The following is a 16837-nucleotide window of genomic DNA, read 5'->3' on the forward strand; positions in this document are numbered from 1 at the left end:
GTCCCAGTACTACCATTAGCTAGCTTGGGTCCCAGTACTACCATTAGCTAGCTTGGGTCCCAGTACTACCATTAGCTAGCTTGGGTCCCAGTACTACCATTAGCTAGCTTGGGTCCCAGTACTACCATTAGCTAGCTTGGGTCCCAGTACTACCATTAGATAGCTTGGGTCCCAGTACTACCATTAGATAGCTTGGGTGCAAGAACTACCATTAGATAGCTTGGGTCCCGGTACTACCATTAGATAGCTTGGGTCCCAGTACTACCATTAGATAGCTTGGGTCCCAGTACTACCATTAGATAGCTTGGGTCCCAGTACTACCATTAGATAGCTTGGGTGCCAGAATTACCATTACATAGCTTGGGTGCCAGAACTACCATTAGATAGCTTGGGTCCCAGTACTAACATTAGATAGCTTGGGCGCCAGAACTACCATTAGATAGCTTGGGTGCCAGAAACATAATTTGTTTCTAAGACTATGTTGTTTGAGTATAATTGTTGGGTATTTTGGGATAAGTTGAAATAATGTTCATAAGGACACAAGAGCCTTTTTCTGAAACAAATTTTAGAACAAAAAGTCAGCCTCTAATTCTGTTGGAAGAAACTGTTTAGAGTGGCTGGCTGGTAGCGCATGGTGCTGGTCGACTGGTCAAGGTCAGTTTAGGGTGAACGGAGGTCTGGGGTCCAGAGATGAGCTCCGGTTACGTCATCTGGGAGGCGGATTCCTCCCCCAAGCAGAGCCTCTTCTGTGGGCTAGTTATTTAACTTAGCAGCCTGCTCCTTCTGGGCCTTCTCCTTCTCTTGCAGCTTCTCCTCCTTCTGCAGCATCACCATGATTTCTGCTACCTGGCTGGTGTTGATGTCAATGTCCTCCTTGTCAATCAACTCCACCAACTAGAATAACACACACAACGAGACACACATTGAGTTAGCGTTCATTTGTTGTCACCACCTGTCTGTCTTTCATTCAGCTGATTGGCTGAGAAGACACAGCCAGAGGTCCTTCTGATTGGCCCAACAACACATACCTTGATGACATCGTCAATGTCGATCTTCCCGTCCTTGTTGTCGTCGAGCGCGTCAGCGATGCTCTGCAGCTTGTGCTCTGGAATGTTCTGGATCTGTCTCATGACGGTGATGAGCTCGTTGATGCTGATCAGGTTCTCCCTAAAGGTAAACAGAAGGCTACATACAGGAGGCATGTTACTGGCTCACACAGGTCACATGGTGGGGGAGGAGGAGCCAACTCTGTTGCCATGCAGGATCAAAGGTCCCAGATCAGAGCACACCAATCAGATCAAACCAAATTACATTTTAGGGAGTATTTTATCAGTGAAGTGCAATGAAGAACAAGCTCAAATTAAAAACGTTATTTTTTCATTGGAAAAAATATTAAAAAACCTTTCCTAGGAATTGCATCTTTTGCGAAAAATCATATCTAGAAAATGATTATTAATTTAGCAAATGAGTTAAAATCAAATCAAATTTATTTGTCACATGGTCAGCAGATGTTAATGCAAGTGTAGCGAAATGCTTGTGCTTCTAGTTCCGACCATGCAGTAATATCTAACAAGTAATCTAACAATTCCACAACTACCTTATACACACACACACACACACACACACACAAGTGTAAAGGAATGAATAAGAATATGTACATATAAATATATGGATGAGCGATGGCCGAACGGCATAGGCAGGATGCAGTAGATAGTATAGAGTGCAATATATACATATGAGATGAGTAATGTAGGGTATGAAAACAAAGTGGCATAGTTTAAAGTGGCTAGTGATACATTACATCAAGATGGCAAGATGCAGTAGATGGTATAGAGTACAGTATATACATATGAGATGAGTAATGTAGGGTATGAAAACATTATATAAAGTGGCTTTGTTTAAAGTAGCTAGTGATACATCTAATACATCATTCATTATTGTGAATAAAAAAACAGTACCCTTAATAAACAATGTTGAGGTGTATTATGCTATAGCAACAGTTTAAATGCCATATGGTCTATACCATTTCATCACCAGTCTAAATGCCATATGGTCTATACCATTTCATCAACAGTCTAAATGCCATATGGTCTATACCAATGGTTCCAATCAGTGTGCGGCTTGAGGAACAGTGGTGCAGCACACATTCCATTCCTTTAGATTGGTGTGTATTTGGTGTATTGTAGTGAAATTGTTAAGATATTACTGCAATGTTGGAGCTAGAAACACAAGCATTTCACTACACCCACAATAACATCTGCTAAACGTGTGTATGTGACCAATAACATTTTATTTGAGGTGTGCGGCTTGAGGAACTCTCAGGTGTGCGGCTTGAGGAACTCTCAGGTGTGCTGCTTGAGGAACTCTCAGGTGTGCTGCAAAACTTTTCCTAATCGTGACCATTTTTTTGAAACCTCACTTATAAACATGTAATGTTGACTTGGCAGCACTAGTGTTGGTCAGATAATACATGAAATGGTTCCATCTGGACGGTTGTTTCCAGTCCAGTGTGCTCAGGCTGCTGTTACATTTGTATCACCTGAGGGGCGCGCATCACCAGCAAAGTAATTTGTATCATTTTACTTTTGTCTATAAAAACAGTTAGCACAACTAAGTCTGATAGGGTTTAGTCATTTATTTCTTAATATATGGCTCTGGGCTTAGCTATACCACAGCCTCCGCTCTAGAAACAAACGTATATGGCTCTGGGCTTAGCCATACCACAGCCTCCGCTCTAGAAACAAACAGAGTGGCTCTGGGCTTAGCTATACCACAGCCTCCGCTCTAGAAACAAACAGAGTGGCTCTGGGCTTAGCTATACCACAGCCTCTGCTCTAGAAAGAAAAAGAGTGGCTTCGTGTCCATGGTTGCACCTTTACAATACAGAAAACCACTCCTCTGTAGCCCAAACTGTTTAAAACTAAAACATGTTTTAACAGAGCTAAAAAAAATATATATATTATTTCGGGAGCAGATTCGCGGGTCGCTATAAAGGGGTAAACGGATTCGTGGGTCGCTATAAAGGGGTAAACGGATTCGCGGGTCGCTATAAAGGGGCGGGTGTCATTGCAAATGAAGCCTTTCCAGCGTAGTTTGATGGACTAAATGGTTGAAACCCCAACACATTGGTCTGGCAAGCAGTAGATAAACGAGGTAACAGCTTTTACCAACATTTAGCTGAACTTTTAGCGACTCCATATTTCTCAATGAATAATCAGAATATTAAGAACAATTTAAATGTGTTAGCATCTGATCGTAGAAAATTATCAAGATTTCTTGTTTTGTTTGATTTGGGAAAGCCTCAGTGTCAGAATGGTAAAACTATTGTTAGTCTGTCTGCTTGTATTCCCTCCACCACCGTTTAAATAAGGGTTAGGGTTAACTCTAACCCAGACTGGCTTCCATACTGACGAATAAGGGTTAGTGTTAACTCTAACCCAGACTGGCTTCTCAGGAAGTCTACATTAGAACAGACACCATCAATAACATAGTGATGATGCATGTTTGCCATTCCAAATGAAGAGTGACTTTACAGGCCAGAGAACAGAGACGAACTAAAGACCTCATGCTTCTCCTTAAAGAAAACACACTATTCTTAAAATGGAGACAGCCCTTAATGGCGCTGCCCATTCCGTCACAGGAGCTGCTATTAGGAAGAGCTGTCTAACATAATCTAGTGTGAAGCCCCACCACAGTGAATGGAGGTGAGTGTGAAGCCCCACCACAGTGAATGGAGGTGAGTGTGAAGCCCCACCACAGTGAATGGAGGTGAGTGTGAAGCCCCACCACAGTGAATGGAGGTGAGTGTGAAGCCCCACCACAGTGAATGGAGGTGAGTGTGAAGCCCCACCACAGTGAATGGAGGCGAGTGTGAAGCCACACCACAGTGAATGGAGGTCAGTGTGAAGCCACACCACAGTGAATGGAGATCAGTGTGAAGCCACACCACAGTGAATGGAGATCAGTGTGAAGCCACACCACAGTGAATGGAGATCAGTGTGAAGCCACACCACAGTGAAATGAGTGGACCTGTTCCAGCAGACAACCAGGCTATGACACGTCACCTGACCAGGTACAGCTGCTGAGGGCAGAGCGCCCAGCTCAGATGGAACAGTAATCTGTGCCACCAAGCAGGGTTTCAGTTAGCCGGTGTTAGCCGGCTTTTGGAAGATAAAAAAAATAGAAAAGCCGATAAAATCTGCACCAGCCAATTGTCCGGTAGGGGAATCAAAAAATAAAAACATTTTTAGCCTCATCATTGATGTAAATACATTTGACCAGTCATGCTTATTAGTCTCTAGGTTAACTTGCATAACTGAATGGAATTAAATTGGCGTGTGTATATTCGTTATGCAACTTATTTGTGACTCGTTTCAGTAAGGTAGGCGTATGATGGACGTCACCACTTCACAGGAGAGACATATGAACGTTTTTTTTGTTTGTTGCAGAAATGCCTTCTGGAACATGTGAACTTTCAAGTGCCTTAATAACAAAATTGTATGTCATCTGTAAATACGAATAAAATTGTTAAGTTACGAGCCTGGTTGGTTAAGCCACGGAAAAAGACAGGAACTTTCCCGCTAGCCATGATTGGCTGAGATAATGGATGGACATGCCGAGACATGAGTTCGGATTGGTCTGCCATGAAACATACTTCTATAACATGAGCTGCTCAGTATGTGTAGATACTTGCTACCGCAGCTTTTTGAAAGATATAACGTTAACAACAGAGAAATGCAAAGTGATGCTACTGCTCTCAACAACAACGCTGCCCTGAATTTAGTAGACACTATTGACAAAGATCAGTGGAAAAAAAGTTGGACTACTTTCTGGAGGACGATCGTGTCATTGTTGACTCTCTCCGACTGAAAATTATTCAGACGATGAGGAAATCCCTGACTTAAGTAAAAGCATTTTCATTGAACCTTCTTCTGATGACAGTGATTGGGAAGAAACGGCGATCAACAGTGTTGTTGTCGCAGAAGAAGTTGACAATGTTTTGAAATCAGTAGAATGCCTGGTGGAAGCAGAGTATGATAAGGAGATGAATAGAATTTTGCCGTTTGGTTACAAATGCAGAGGGAGTGGAAAAGAGAACAAGGCTGTTGTATAAAACATCTGTCTCCGGATTACATCTTCAAACTAAGGGCAACTATGGCATCCGCGACAGAGAAGGAGAAGATTTGATGATTATGGCATTGCACACAGTCAGTGTGAACCAGAGTGACTGGACCCAATGGGCCAAGCAAGCTGTACAAACAAAATGAAAACGACACAGGGCATCTTATATAATGAAAGGGGTTGCAGTCTGCCACTAACCGTTCATGCATGTACACGGCTACATGCATCTAGCTACATTTTCCATGTAGAAATATCTCAGAAATCCATTTGCATTGCTAGTTATACTCTAATGTTAGCTAGCTAACTAGAACCTATTTGGTTAGCTTTAGCTAGCTATGACAATCAGTTTGTAATACTAGTATTCTATGGATTGAGATTATGGTTTATTAGCTAGCTACATGTCAAAACAAAAGCCCAAGTTAAAGTGTACTGTTAGTTAATGTTAGCTGGCACATTGAACCTAGTTGGTTAGCTTTAGCGGCTATGACACCGTCGGTATCCTGTGCATGTAACAAACAATCTTCAATTTTATATAGTGTGTTTACCAGAGACAGTAATGTGAACAACATGACCTGCACCAAAGTCAGATTAGGATATAGGCCAAGGACTAGATATTGTATTTTTACCTGGAGCTACTATTTTCACCACTAAGTCTTGAAAACATTGGTTGTTTACTACACTACTCACTCTGTTTAGCACATGGCCTCAAATGATAATCCTTAAAGAGATGGGTGGGGCTAAGGCTTAAGAGGGTGGGAACGATGCTGAATGGGTGTAGACAAAGAAGAACTCTCCAGTAGGTACCAAAACATTCAAGGACCACTTTCTCAAAAGTGAGTTTACAAGTTCATCAACTTTCATAGCAGAATTACTTTCCCATTGTTCCTCAGCTACAGTGAATGATACCATTTTTCTTGCTAAATCTCTACTTTTATCCAATGTAAAAAACACAATTTCAAATGTTGCTACATATGACTGAAAAGAGGTAGTGGGTCACATTTAAATCACACAGATACAAAGCCTATGAGCAGAAAATCTGTCCGACAGCGAGAGAGCTCCTGCTATAGCATCTCAAACAGCAGAGGCAACTTCACACACCACTTCCCAATGAGCTGGAGGCAGTACGCATTTTGAAAACATGTACTTAAATTGTTGGAAACCTGAATGTTTTACTACATATTGAGGCATGTCTTTCCTCGCTTCGAAGTAGCTTAGCCAAAATCAGACCATATCCATGGAGGCAATTATTTGATATGAACTTTTTCCATTTTCCAGTTACCAAAGGCACAATCATAGTCATATTAGCCCCCCATGCTAGTTGATGATAATCCTAGTCATATTAGCAGCCCATGCTAGTTGTTGATAATCATAGTCATATTTTCAACCCATGCTAGTTGATGATAATCCTAGTCATATTAGCAGCCCATGCAAGTTGATCTCCCCTCTTTCTAAATTTCTAACGGATATTTTCATCTCCTTCACATGAAACCGCTGGCTTTTGACAACAGTGTTTGCGCGTATTTTACTGCCTTGTGCGCATTGCTGCGCTTATAATATGAAGAAAAAATGGTTTATCAACATTTTAAACTAAAGGTTCTGATCTGTTGCATCAGACTCATTGCTTTACACATCGTTGCATCCTCGACTTGCATGTTCTGTTAACATGGATTGCAATAATCTAAATTTGACTTTGTTATTCTGAGCACCGTGGGTGGACGCCGTAATCAGGTTATGCACCCAATGCATATGGATCCGGTAAATTTCTCAAATGTCCGACGCCACATTTTCCTAACGGAAACCCTTGTTCTGAGTAGGATATCAAACCCTGTCACCCAGACACACCGTCAACAACCCTGCCACACCGTCAACAACCCTGACACACCGTCAACAACCCTGACACACCGTCAACAACCCTGACACACCGTCAACACCGCCACAGAAAACACTGCTACTCCTACTGCTCTCTCCTCGTCTGACCACGTGTTCTCGCATAACCCGAGAGCATCTGGCCAGCAGGGTGGTGGCACTGGAATCCTCATCTCTCCCAAGTGGACATTCTCTCTTTCTCCCCTGACCCATCTGTCTATCTCCTCCTTTGAATTCCATGCTGTCACAGTTACCAGCCCATTCAAGCTTAACATCCTTACCATTTATTGCCCTCCAGGTTCCCTTGGAGAGTTCATCAATGAGCTTGACGCCTTGATAAGTTCCATTCCTGAGGATGGCTCACCCCTCACAGTTCTGGGTGACTTTAACCTCCCTACGTCTACCTTTGACTCATTCCTCTCTGCCTCCTTCTTTCCACTCCTCTCCTCTTTTGACCTCACCCTCTCACCGTCCCCCCCTACTCACAAGGCAGGAAATTCGCTTGACCTCATCTTTACTAGATGCTGTTCTTCTACTAATCTCACTGCAACTCCCCTCCAAGTCTCCGACCACTACCTTGTATCCTTTTCCCTCTCACTCTCCTCCAACACTTCTCACTCTGCCCCTACTCAGATGTTATTGTGCCGTCGCAACCTTCGCTCCCTCTCTCCTGCTACTCTCTCCTCTTCCATCCCATCATCTCTTCCCTCTGCTCAATCCCATCTCCTGACTCTGCCTCCTCAACCCTCCTCTCCTCCCTTTCTGCATCCTTTGATTCTCTATGTCCCCTATCCTCCAGGCCGGCTCGGTCCTCCCCTCCTGCTCCGTGGCTTGACGACTCATTGCGAGCTCACAGAACAGGGCTCCGGGCAGCCGAGCGGAAATGGAGGAAAATTCGCCTCCCTGCGGACCTGGCATCTTTTCACACCCTCCTCTCTACATTTTCCTCCTCTGATTCTGCTGCTAAAGCCACTTTCTACCACTCTAAATTCCAAGCATCTGCCTCTAACCCTAGGAAGCTCTTTGCCACCTTCTCCTCCCTCCTGAATCCTCCTCCCCCTCCTCCCTCTCCGCGGATGACTTCGTCAACCATTTTGAAAAGAAGGTCGACGACATCTGATCCTCGTTTGTTAAGTCAAACGACACCGCTGGTCCTGCTCACATTGCCCTACCCTATGCTTTGACCCTGTCACACCGTCAACAACCCAGACACACCGTCAACAACCACTATGATGATCATCCATTCTCCATCAAATGTCAAATGAACATTATCCAATTTTCAAACTAGCCTAGTTTTTGTTGAAGGCATATTAAGTGATATTTCTTTGGAGGCAACACATTTCAGCATGTGAATAAGACTCCTAACCCATTACTCCAAATGCTACCTAACTATACGTTTAGCCCATTGGTAACTACCGGAAACTACACGTTTAGCCCATTGGTAACTACACGTTTAGCCCATTGGTAACTACACGTTTAGCCCATTGGTAACTACACGTTTAGCCCATTGGTAACTACACGTTTAGCCCATTGGTAACTACACGTTTAGCCCATTGGTAACTACACGTTTAGCCCATTGGTAACTACACGTTTAGCCCATTGGTAACTACACGTTTAGCCCATTGGTAACTACTGGTAACTACACGTTTAGCCCATTGGTAACTACCGGTAACGACACGTTAACGCCGGTCACATGACGTCCATATCCTGTTCCAGTCTGATCGGACACCCCCATTGGTTCCCAGAGTGGTTCTATGATGAGGCTGCTGATTTCTTACCCAATAGGAGGAGTGGATGGTCTGTCCATCTGTCCATCCAGGACCACCTTGTCCTGCTCCAGCTCTGTGATGATCTTTCCTATCCTACCGATCATCCTGTTGACCCTCTTAGAGAGCCGCTGAGAGGCCTTACTCTCCTGCACGGCCTTCTCCTGGCCAGTCTTAGATAACTCCTTCTTTATCTCCTTCAGGTCCTGGACAGAAACACAGAACCCCCCGTCAGTAGTGGAGATCCCACCTTACCCCCGTCAGTAGTGGAGATCCCACCTTACCCCCGTCAGTAGTGGAGATCCCACCTTACCTCGCTGTACTCCTGCACATCGTCTTTCAGGTCCTCTAGCTCCTCCTTTTCCAGAGTGAGTAACTTCTTCTGTCCCTTCAGCTGGGTACAAGCATCACTCAACATGTCTATCTCTTCCTTAGTGATCTCCTCTCCCTGTAGGGGACAATATATACAATTATACAGCTGGGTACAAGCATCACTCAACATGTCTATCTCTTCCTTATTATTATACAGTTTGGTACAGGACAGACACTCAGTGACCAGTTTATTAGGTAAAACACCCAGCAGGGTACAGGACAATATATACTATTATACAGTTTGGTACAGGACAACAGGATAGGATTGTCGTAGGATAGAATAGTGTATACAGCAATAGTTGAATAGGATGGCATTGCCTAGAACACAGTATATACATATGAGCTTAGTAAAGCATTACATAATCATCATTAAAGTGGCCAATGATTCCATGTCTATGTACATAGAGCAGTAGCCTCTAAGGTGCAGGGTTGAGTAACTGGGTGGTAGCCGGCTAGTAACGGTGACAAAGTTCAGGGCAGGGTACTGGGTGTTGGACGGCTAGTGATTGCTATTTAACAGTCTGAAGGCCTTCAGATGGTAGCTGTTTTTCAGTCTCTCGGTCCCAGCTTTGATGCACCTGTACTGACCTCGCCTTCTGGATGATAGCGGGATGAACAGGCAGTGGCTCGGGTGGTTGTTGTCCTTGATGATCTTTTTGGCCTTCCTATGACATCGGGTGCTGTAGGTGTCCTGGAGGGCAGGTAGTTTGCCCCTGGTGATGCGTTGTGCAGACCTCACCACCCTCTGGAGGGCCTTGCGGTTGTGGGCGGAGCAGTTGCCGTACCAGGCGGTGATACAGCCCGACAGGATGCTCTCGATGCATATCTAAAAGTTTGTGAGGGTCTTAGCAGCCAAGCCAATTTCCTTCAGCCTCCTGAGGTTGAAGAGGCGTTATAGCGCCTTATTCACCACGCTGTCTGTGTGGGTGGACCATTTCAGTTTGTCCGTGATGTGTATGCCCGACGAACTTAAAACGTTCCCCGTTCTCCACTGCTGTTTTGTCGATGTGGATAGGGGGGTGCTCCCCCTGCTGTTTCCTGAAGTCCACGATCATCTCCTTTGTTTTGTTGACGTTGAGTGTGAGGTTATTTTCCTGACACCACACTCCGAGGGCCCTCACCTCCTCCCTGTAGGCCGTCTCGTCGTTGTTGGTAATCAAGCCTACCACTGTAGTGTCGTCTGCAAACTTGATGATTGAGTTAGAGGCGTGCGTGACCATGCAGTCATGGGTGAACAGGGAGTACAGGAGAGGGCTGAGAACGCACCCTTGTGGGACCCCAGTGTTGAGGATCAGCGGGGTGGAGATGTTGTTTCCTACCTTCACCACCTGGGGGCGGCCCGTCAGAAAGTCCTGGACTGAGTTGCACAGGCTCGGGGTTCAGACCCAGGGCCCAGAGCTTAATGATGACGTTGGAGGGTACTATGGTGTTGAAGGCTGAGCTGTAGTCAATTAACAGCATGATCACCATGGCACCATGAGCAGCAGGTATGGAACAGCCAGATGAGTCCACAGACCTTACTAATGATCAGGTTATGATGTTCAGATAATGTAATCATCATACATTATCTGACTATCATCTGCAAACAATCTACAAGATTGTGCGAAGTTCCTGGATATTGGCGGGAACTGGAACACGCTGTTGTACACGTTGATCCAGAGCATCCCAAACATGCTCAATGGGTGACATGTCGGTGAGTATGCAGGCCATGGAAGAACTGGGACATTTTCAGCTTCCAGGAATTGTGTACAGATCCTTGAGACATGGGACTGTGCATTATCATGCTGAAACATGAGGTGATGGCGGCGGATGAATGGAATGACAACGGGCCTCAGGACCTCATCACGGTATCTCTGTGCATTCAAATTGCCATAAAATGCAATGGTGTTCGTAGCTTACGCCTGCCCATACCATAACCCCACTCCACCATGGGGCACTCTGTTGACATCAGCAAACCACTCGTCCACACAACGCCATACACACCGTCTGCGGTTGGGAGGCCGGTTGGACGTACTGCCAAATTCTCTAAAATTATGTCGGAGGTGGCTTATGGTAGAGAAATTAATATTAAATTATCTGGCAACAGCTCTGGTGGACATTCCTGCAATCAGCGTGCCAATTGCACACTCAGTGGCATTGTGTTGTATGACAAAACAGCACATTTTAGAGTGGCCTTTTATTGTCCCCAGCACAAGGTGCACCTGTGTAATGGTCATGCTGTTTAATCAGCTTCTTGATAATCCATCCACCTGACAGGTGTGGCCTATCTTGGCAAAGGAAAAACGCTCACAAACAGGAATGTAAACAGATTTGTGCAAAACATTTGAGCGAAATAAGCTTTTTGTTCATATGGAACATGTCTGGGATCTTATTTCAGCTCATGAAACATGGGACCAACACTTTACATGTTTTTAAAATATTTTTGTTCAGTATAAAATATGATTATGGTGAAATCTATTCAAATCACACGAAGACCTTGATGCCCTCTAGGACAGGTGTTGGTCTGTGTGTTACCTTCATGCCCTAAAGGACAGGTGTTGGTCTGTGTGTTACCTTCATGCCCTAAAGGACAGGTGTTGGTCTGTGTGTTACCTTCATGCCCTCTAGGACAGGTGTTGGTCTGTGTGTTACCTTCATGCCCTCTAGGACAGGCGCAGTGTCCCGTAGTGTCTCTGAGTGTTTAGACATGTCCCCATTAGAGAGGGAGAACTCTGTCCTCTCTGCTGCGTCCGCCAGCCTCTCCAGCTCTCTGTCCTTGTTATCCTGACGTATCGCTGCCTCCTCCTGCAGCGTTGCTTCCAGCTTGGTCTTGTTGTCCACCTGGGACAGCTCCATCTCAGCCACCTTAACCTGGGCCTCCTTAGCCTGGAGAGAGAGAGAGAGAGAGAGACACACCAAGTCATACATAACCCTAACCTCTAACCCTACACCATGTCAGAGACCCTGACCTCTCACCCTGACCTCTATCCCTACACCCTCCCAGAGACACTGACCCTGACCACCTCGGCCTGGAGACGGAGAGAACGTATGTGAATAAACGAACGACGCTCCAGGTTAAAACAGAAGGCGGCTACACACACACACCCATGTCAGTATACCAACCCTGTACCAGCAGTTGGAACTGTACTCATACACACCACTATTTCCAGGTGGAACTGTACTCATACACACCCACCCCTATTTCCAGGTGGAACTGTACTCATACACACCCACCCCTATTTCCATGTGGAACTGTACTCATACACACCCACCCCTATTTCCATGTGGAACTGTACTCATACACACAAACCCCTATTTCCATGTGGAACTGTACTCATACACACAAACCCCTATTTCCATGTGGAACTGTACTCATACACACACACACACACACACCACTATTTCCATGTGGAACTGTACTCATACACACACACACACACACCCCTATTTCCAGGTGGAACTGTACACACACACACACACACACACCCCCCCTATTTCCAGGTGGAACTGTACACACACACACACCCCCCCCCTATTTCCAGGTGGAACTGTACTCATACACACCCCCCCCCTATTTCCAGGTGGAACTGTACTCATACACACACCCCCCTATTTCCAGGTGGAACTGTCTACACAACCCCTATTTCCAGGTGAAACTGTACTCAAACCATTCAGGTGCACACACTATGGGAACTGTACACACACACACACACACACACAAATTCATGAGACACACCCACCCCTATTTCCAGGTGGAAGTAAAACATAGCCAGGTAGAACTGTACTCATACACACACCCCTATTTCCATGTGGAACTGTACTCATACACACAAACCCCTATTTCCATGTGGAACTGTACTCATACACACAAACCCCTATTTCCATGTGGAACTGTACTCATACACACACACACACCCCCTATTTCCAGGTGGAACTGTACACACACACACACACACACACCCCCCTATTTCCAGGTGGAACTGTACACACACACACACACACACACCCCCCCTATTTCCAGGTGGAACTGTACTCATACACACCCCCCCCCCTATTTCCAGGTGGAACTGTCCTCACACACACCCCTATTTCCAGGTGAAACTGTACTCACACATACACCCCTATTTCCAGGTGGCACTGTACTCACACATACACCCCTATTTCCAGGTGGCACTGTACTCACACACACCCCTATTTCCATGTGGAACTGTACACACACACACACACACACACACACCAATTTCCATGTGGAACTGTACTCATACACACCCACCCCTATTTCCAGGTGGAACTGTACTCATACACACCACTATTGCCAGGTAGAACTGTACTCATACACACACCTATTTCCATGTGGAACTGTAATCATACACACACCCACCCCCCCTATTTCCATGTGGAACTGTACTCACACACACACACACACACCCCTATTTCCAGGTGGAACTGTACTCATACACACCACTATTGCCATGTGGAACTGTACTCATACACACCCCCCCCCTATTTCCATGTGGAACTGTACTCACACACACACACACACACACCCACACACCCCTATTTCCAGGTGGAACTGTACTCACACACACCCCTATTTCCAGGTGGAACTGTACTCATACACACCCCTATTTCCAGGTGGAACTGTCCTCACACACACACACACACACACACCCCTATTTCCAGGTGGAACTGTACTCAAACACACACACCCCTATTTCCAGGTGGAACTGTACTCATACACACACACACACCCCTATTTCCAGGTGGAACTGTACTCATACACACACACCCCTATTTCCATGTGGAACTGTACACACACACCCTATTTCCAGGTGGAACTGTACTCATACACACCCACCCCTATTTCCAGGTGGAACTGTACTCATACACACCCCTATTTCCAGGTGAAACTGTACTCATACACACACACCCCTATTTCCAGGTGGAACTGAACTCATACACACACCCCTATTTCCATGTGGAACTGTACACACACACACACACACACCTATTTCCAGGTGAAACTGTACTCTCACACACACCACTATTTCCAGGTGGAACTGTACACACACACACCACTATTTCCAGGTGGAACTGTACACACACACACACACACACCACTATTTCCAGGTGGAACTGTACTCATACACACACCCCTATTTCCATGAGGAACTGTACTCATACCCCCACCCCTATTTCCATGTGGAACTGTACTCATAACCCCCCCTATCTCCATGTGGAACTGTACTCACACACACACACACACACACCCCTATTTCCAGGTGAAACTGTACACACACACCCCTATTTCCAGGTGAAACTGTACACACACACACACACACCCCCCTATTTCCAGGTGGAACTGTACTCATACACACACACACACCCCTATTTCCAGGTGGAACTGTCCTCATATACACACACACCCACCCCTATTTCCAGGTGGAACTGTACTCATACACACACCCCTATTTCCATGTGGAACTGTACTCATACACCCCCCCCTATTTCCATGTGGAACTGTACACACACACACACACACACACACACACACACCCCTATTTCCAGGTGGAACTGTACTCTCTACACACACACACACACACACACACACACACATACCCCTATTTCCAGGTGGAACTGTACTCATACACACACCCCTATTTCCATGTGGAACTGTATTCATACACACCCCTATTTCCAGGTGGAACTGTACTCACACACCCCTATTTCCAGGTGGAACTGTACTCATACAAACCCCTATTTCCAGGTGGAACTGTACACACACACCACTATTTCCAGGTGGAACTGTACACACACACACACACCACTATTTCCAGGTGGTACTGTACACACACACACACACCACTATTTCCAGGTGGAACTGTACTCATACACACCACTATTTCCAGGTGAAACTGTACTCATACACACACACACACCCCTATTTCCAGGTGGAACTGTCCTCATATACACACACACACACACCCACCCCTATTTCCAGGTGGAACTGTACTCATACACACACACCCCTATTTCCATGTGGAACTGTACTCATACACCCCTATTTCCAGGTGGAACTGTACTCATACACACACACGCCACTATTGCAAGGTGGAACTGTACTCATACACACCACTATTTCCAGGTGGAACTGTACTCATACACACCACTATTTCCAGGTGGAACTGTACTCATACACACACCCCTATTTCCAGGTGGAACTGTCCTCATATACACACACACACCCACCCCTATTTCCAGGTGGAACTGTACTCATACACACACACCCCTATTTCCATGTGGAACTGTACTCATACACCCCTATTTCCAGGTGGAACTGTACTCATACACACACGCCACTATTGCAAGGTGGAACTGTACTCATACACACCACTATTTCCAGGTGGAACTGTACTCACACACACACCCCTATTTCCAGGTGGCACTGTACTCACACACACACACACACACACACACCTATTTCCAGGTGGCACTGTACTCACACACACACACACACACACACACACACACCTATTTCCATGTGGAACTGTACACACACACACACACACACACAATTTCCATGTGGAACTGTACTCATACACACCCACCCCTATTTCCAGGTGGAACTGTACTCATACACACACCTATTTCCATGTGGAACTGTACTCATATACACACACACCCCTATTTCCAGGTGGAACTGTACTCATACACACACACCCCTATTTCCAGGTGGAACTGTACTCATACACACCCCTATTTCCAGGTGGAACTGTACTCATACACACCCCTATTTCCAGGTGGAACTGTACTCATACAAACCCCTATTTCCAGGTGGAACTGTACTCACACACACACACACCACTATTTCCAGGTGGAACTGTACTCACACACACACACCACTATTTCCAGGTGGAACTGTACTCACACACACACCACTATTTCCAGGTGGAACTGTACACACACAAACCACTATTTCCAGGTGGAACTGTACACACACAAACCACTATTTCCAGGTGGAACTGTACACACACACACACCACTATTTCCAGGTGGAACTGTACTCACACACACACACACCACTATTTCCAGGTGGAACTGTACACACACACACACACACACCACACCACTATTTCCAGGTGGAACTGTACTCATACACACACACACACACACACACACCCTATTTCCAGGTGGAACTGTACTCATACACACACACACCCCTATTTCCAGGTGGAACTGTCCTCATACACACACACACACACACAACCCTATTTCCAGGTGGAACTGTACTCATACACACCCACCCCTATTTCCAGGTGGAACTCTACTCATACACACCCCTATTTCCAGGTGGAACTCTACTCATACACACCCCTATTTCCAGGTGGAACTGTACTCATACACACCACTATTTCCAGGTGGAACTGTACACACACACACCACTATTTCCAGGTGGAACTGTACACACACACACCACTATTTCCAGGTGGAACTGTACTCACACACACACCACTATTTCCAGGTGGAACTGTACTCATACACACACCCCTATTTCCATGAGGAACTGTACTCATACCCCCACCCCTATTTCCATGTGGAACTGTACTCATAACCCCCCCTATCTCCATGTGGAACTGTACTCACACACACACACACACACCCCTATTTCCAGGTGAAACTGTACACACACACACCCCTATTTCCAGGTGAAACTGTACACACACACACACACA

At 45.7% G+C, this 16837-nt stretch overlaps 1 protein-coding gene across 3 annotated transcripts in view; it reads right to left on the bottom strand.

Moving 5' to 3' along the window:
* Nucleotides 1-509: 509 nt before the first annotated feature.
* Nucleotides 510-16837, bottom strand: part of letm1 (leucine zipper-EF-hand containing transmembrane protein 1) — a 46523-nt gene continuing 30195 nt past the window's right edge. For 2 of the 3 annotated variants that reach the window (XM_045723820.1, XM_045723819.1), the window contains exons 9-13: nucleotides 11757-11990; nucleotides 9067-9201; nucleotides 8766-8959; nucleotides 1029-1185; nucleotides 510-894 (exon numbers count right to left, since the gene is read on the bottom strand). In XM_045723820.1, the coding sequence (XP_045579776.1) occupies nucleotides 754-894; nucleotides 1029-1185; nucleotides 8766-8959; nucleotides 9067-9201; nucleotides 11757-11990 (861 nt within the window). In that variant the 3' untranslated portion in view covers nucleotides 510-753. The remainder of the gene's footprint in view (nucleotides 895-1028; nucleotides 1186-8765; nucleotides 8960-9066; nucleotides 9202-11756; nucleotides 11991-16837) is intronic. The other variant, XM_045723821.1, reaches the window with a different exon arrangement.

The sequence above is a fragment of the Salmo salar genome, chromosome ssa09 (genome assembly GCF_905237065.1).
Source record: "Salmo salar chromosome ssa09, Ssal_v3.1, whole genome shotgun sequence".
NCBI lineage: Eukaryota > Metazoa > Chordata > Actinopteri > Salmoniformes > Salmonidae > Salmo > Salmo salar.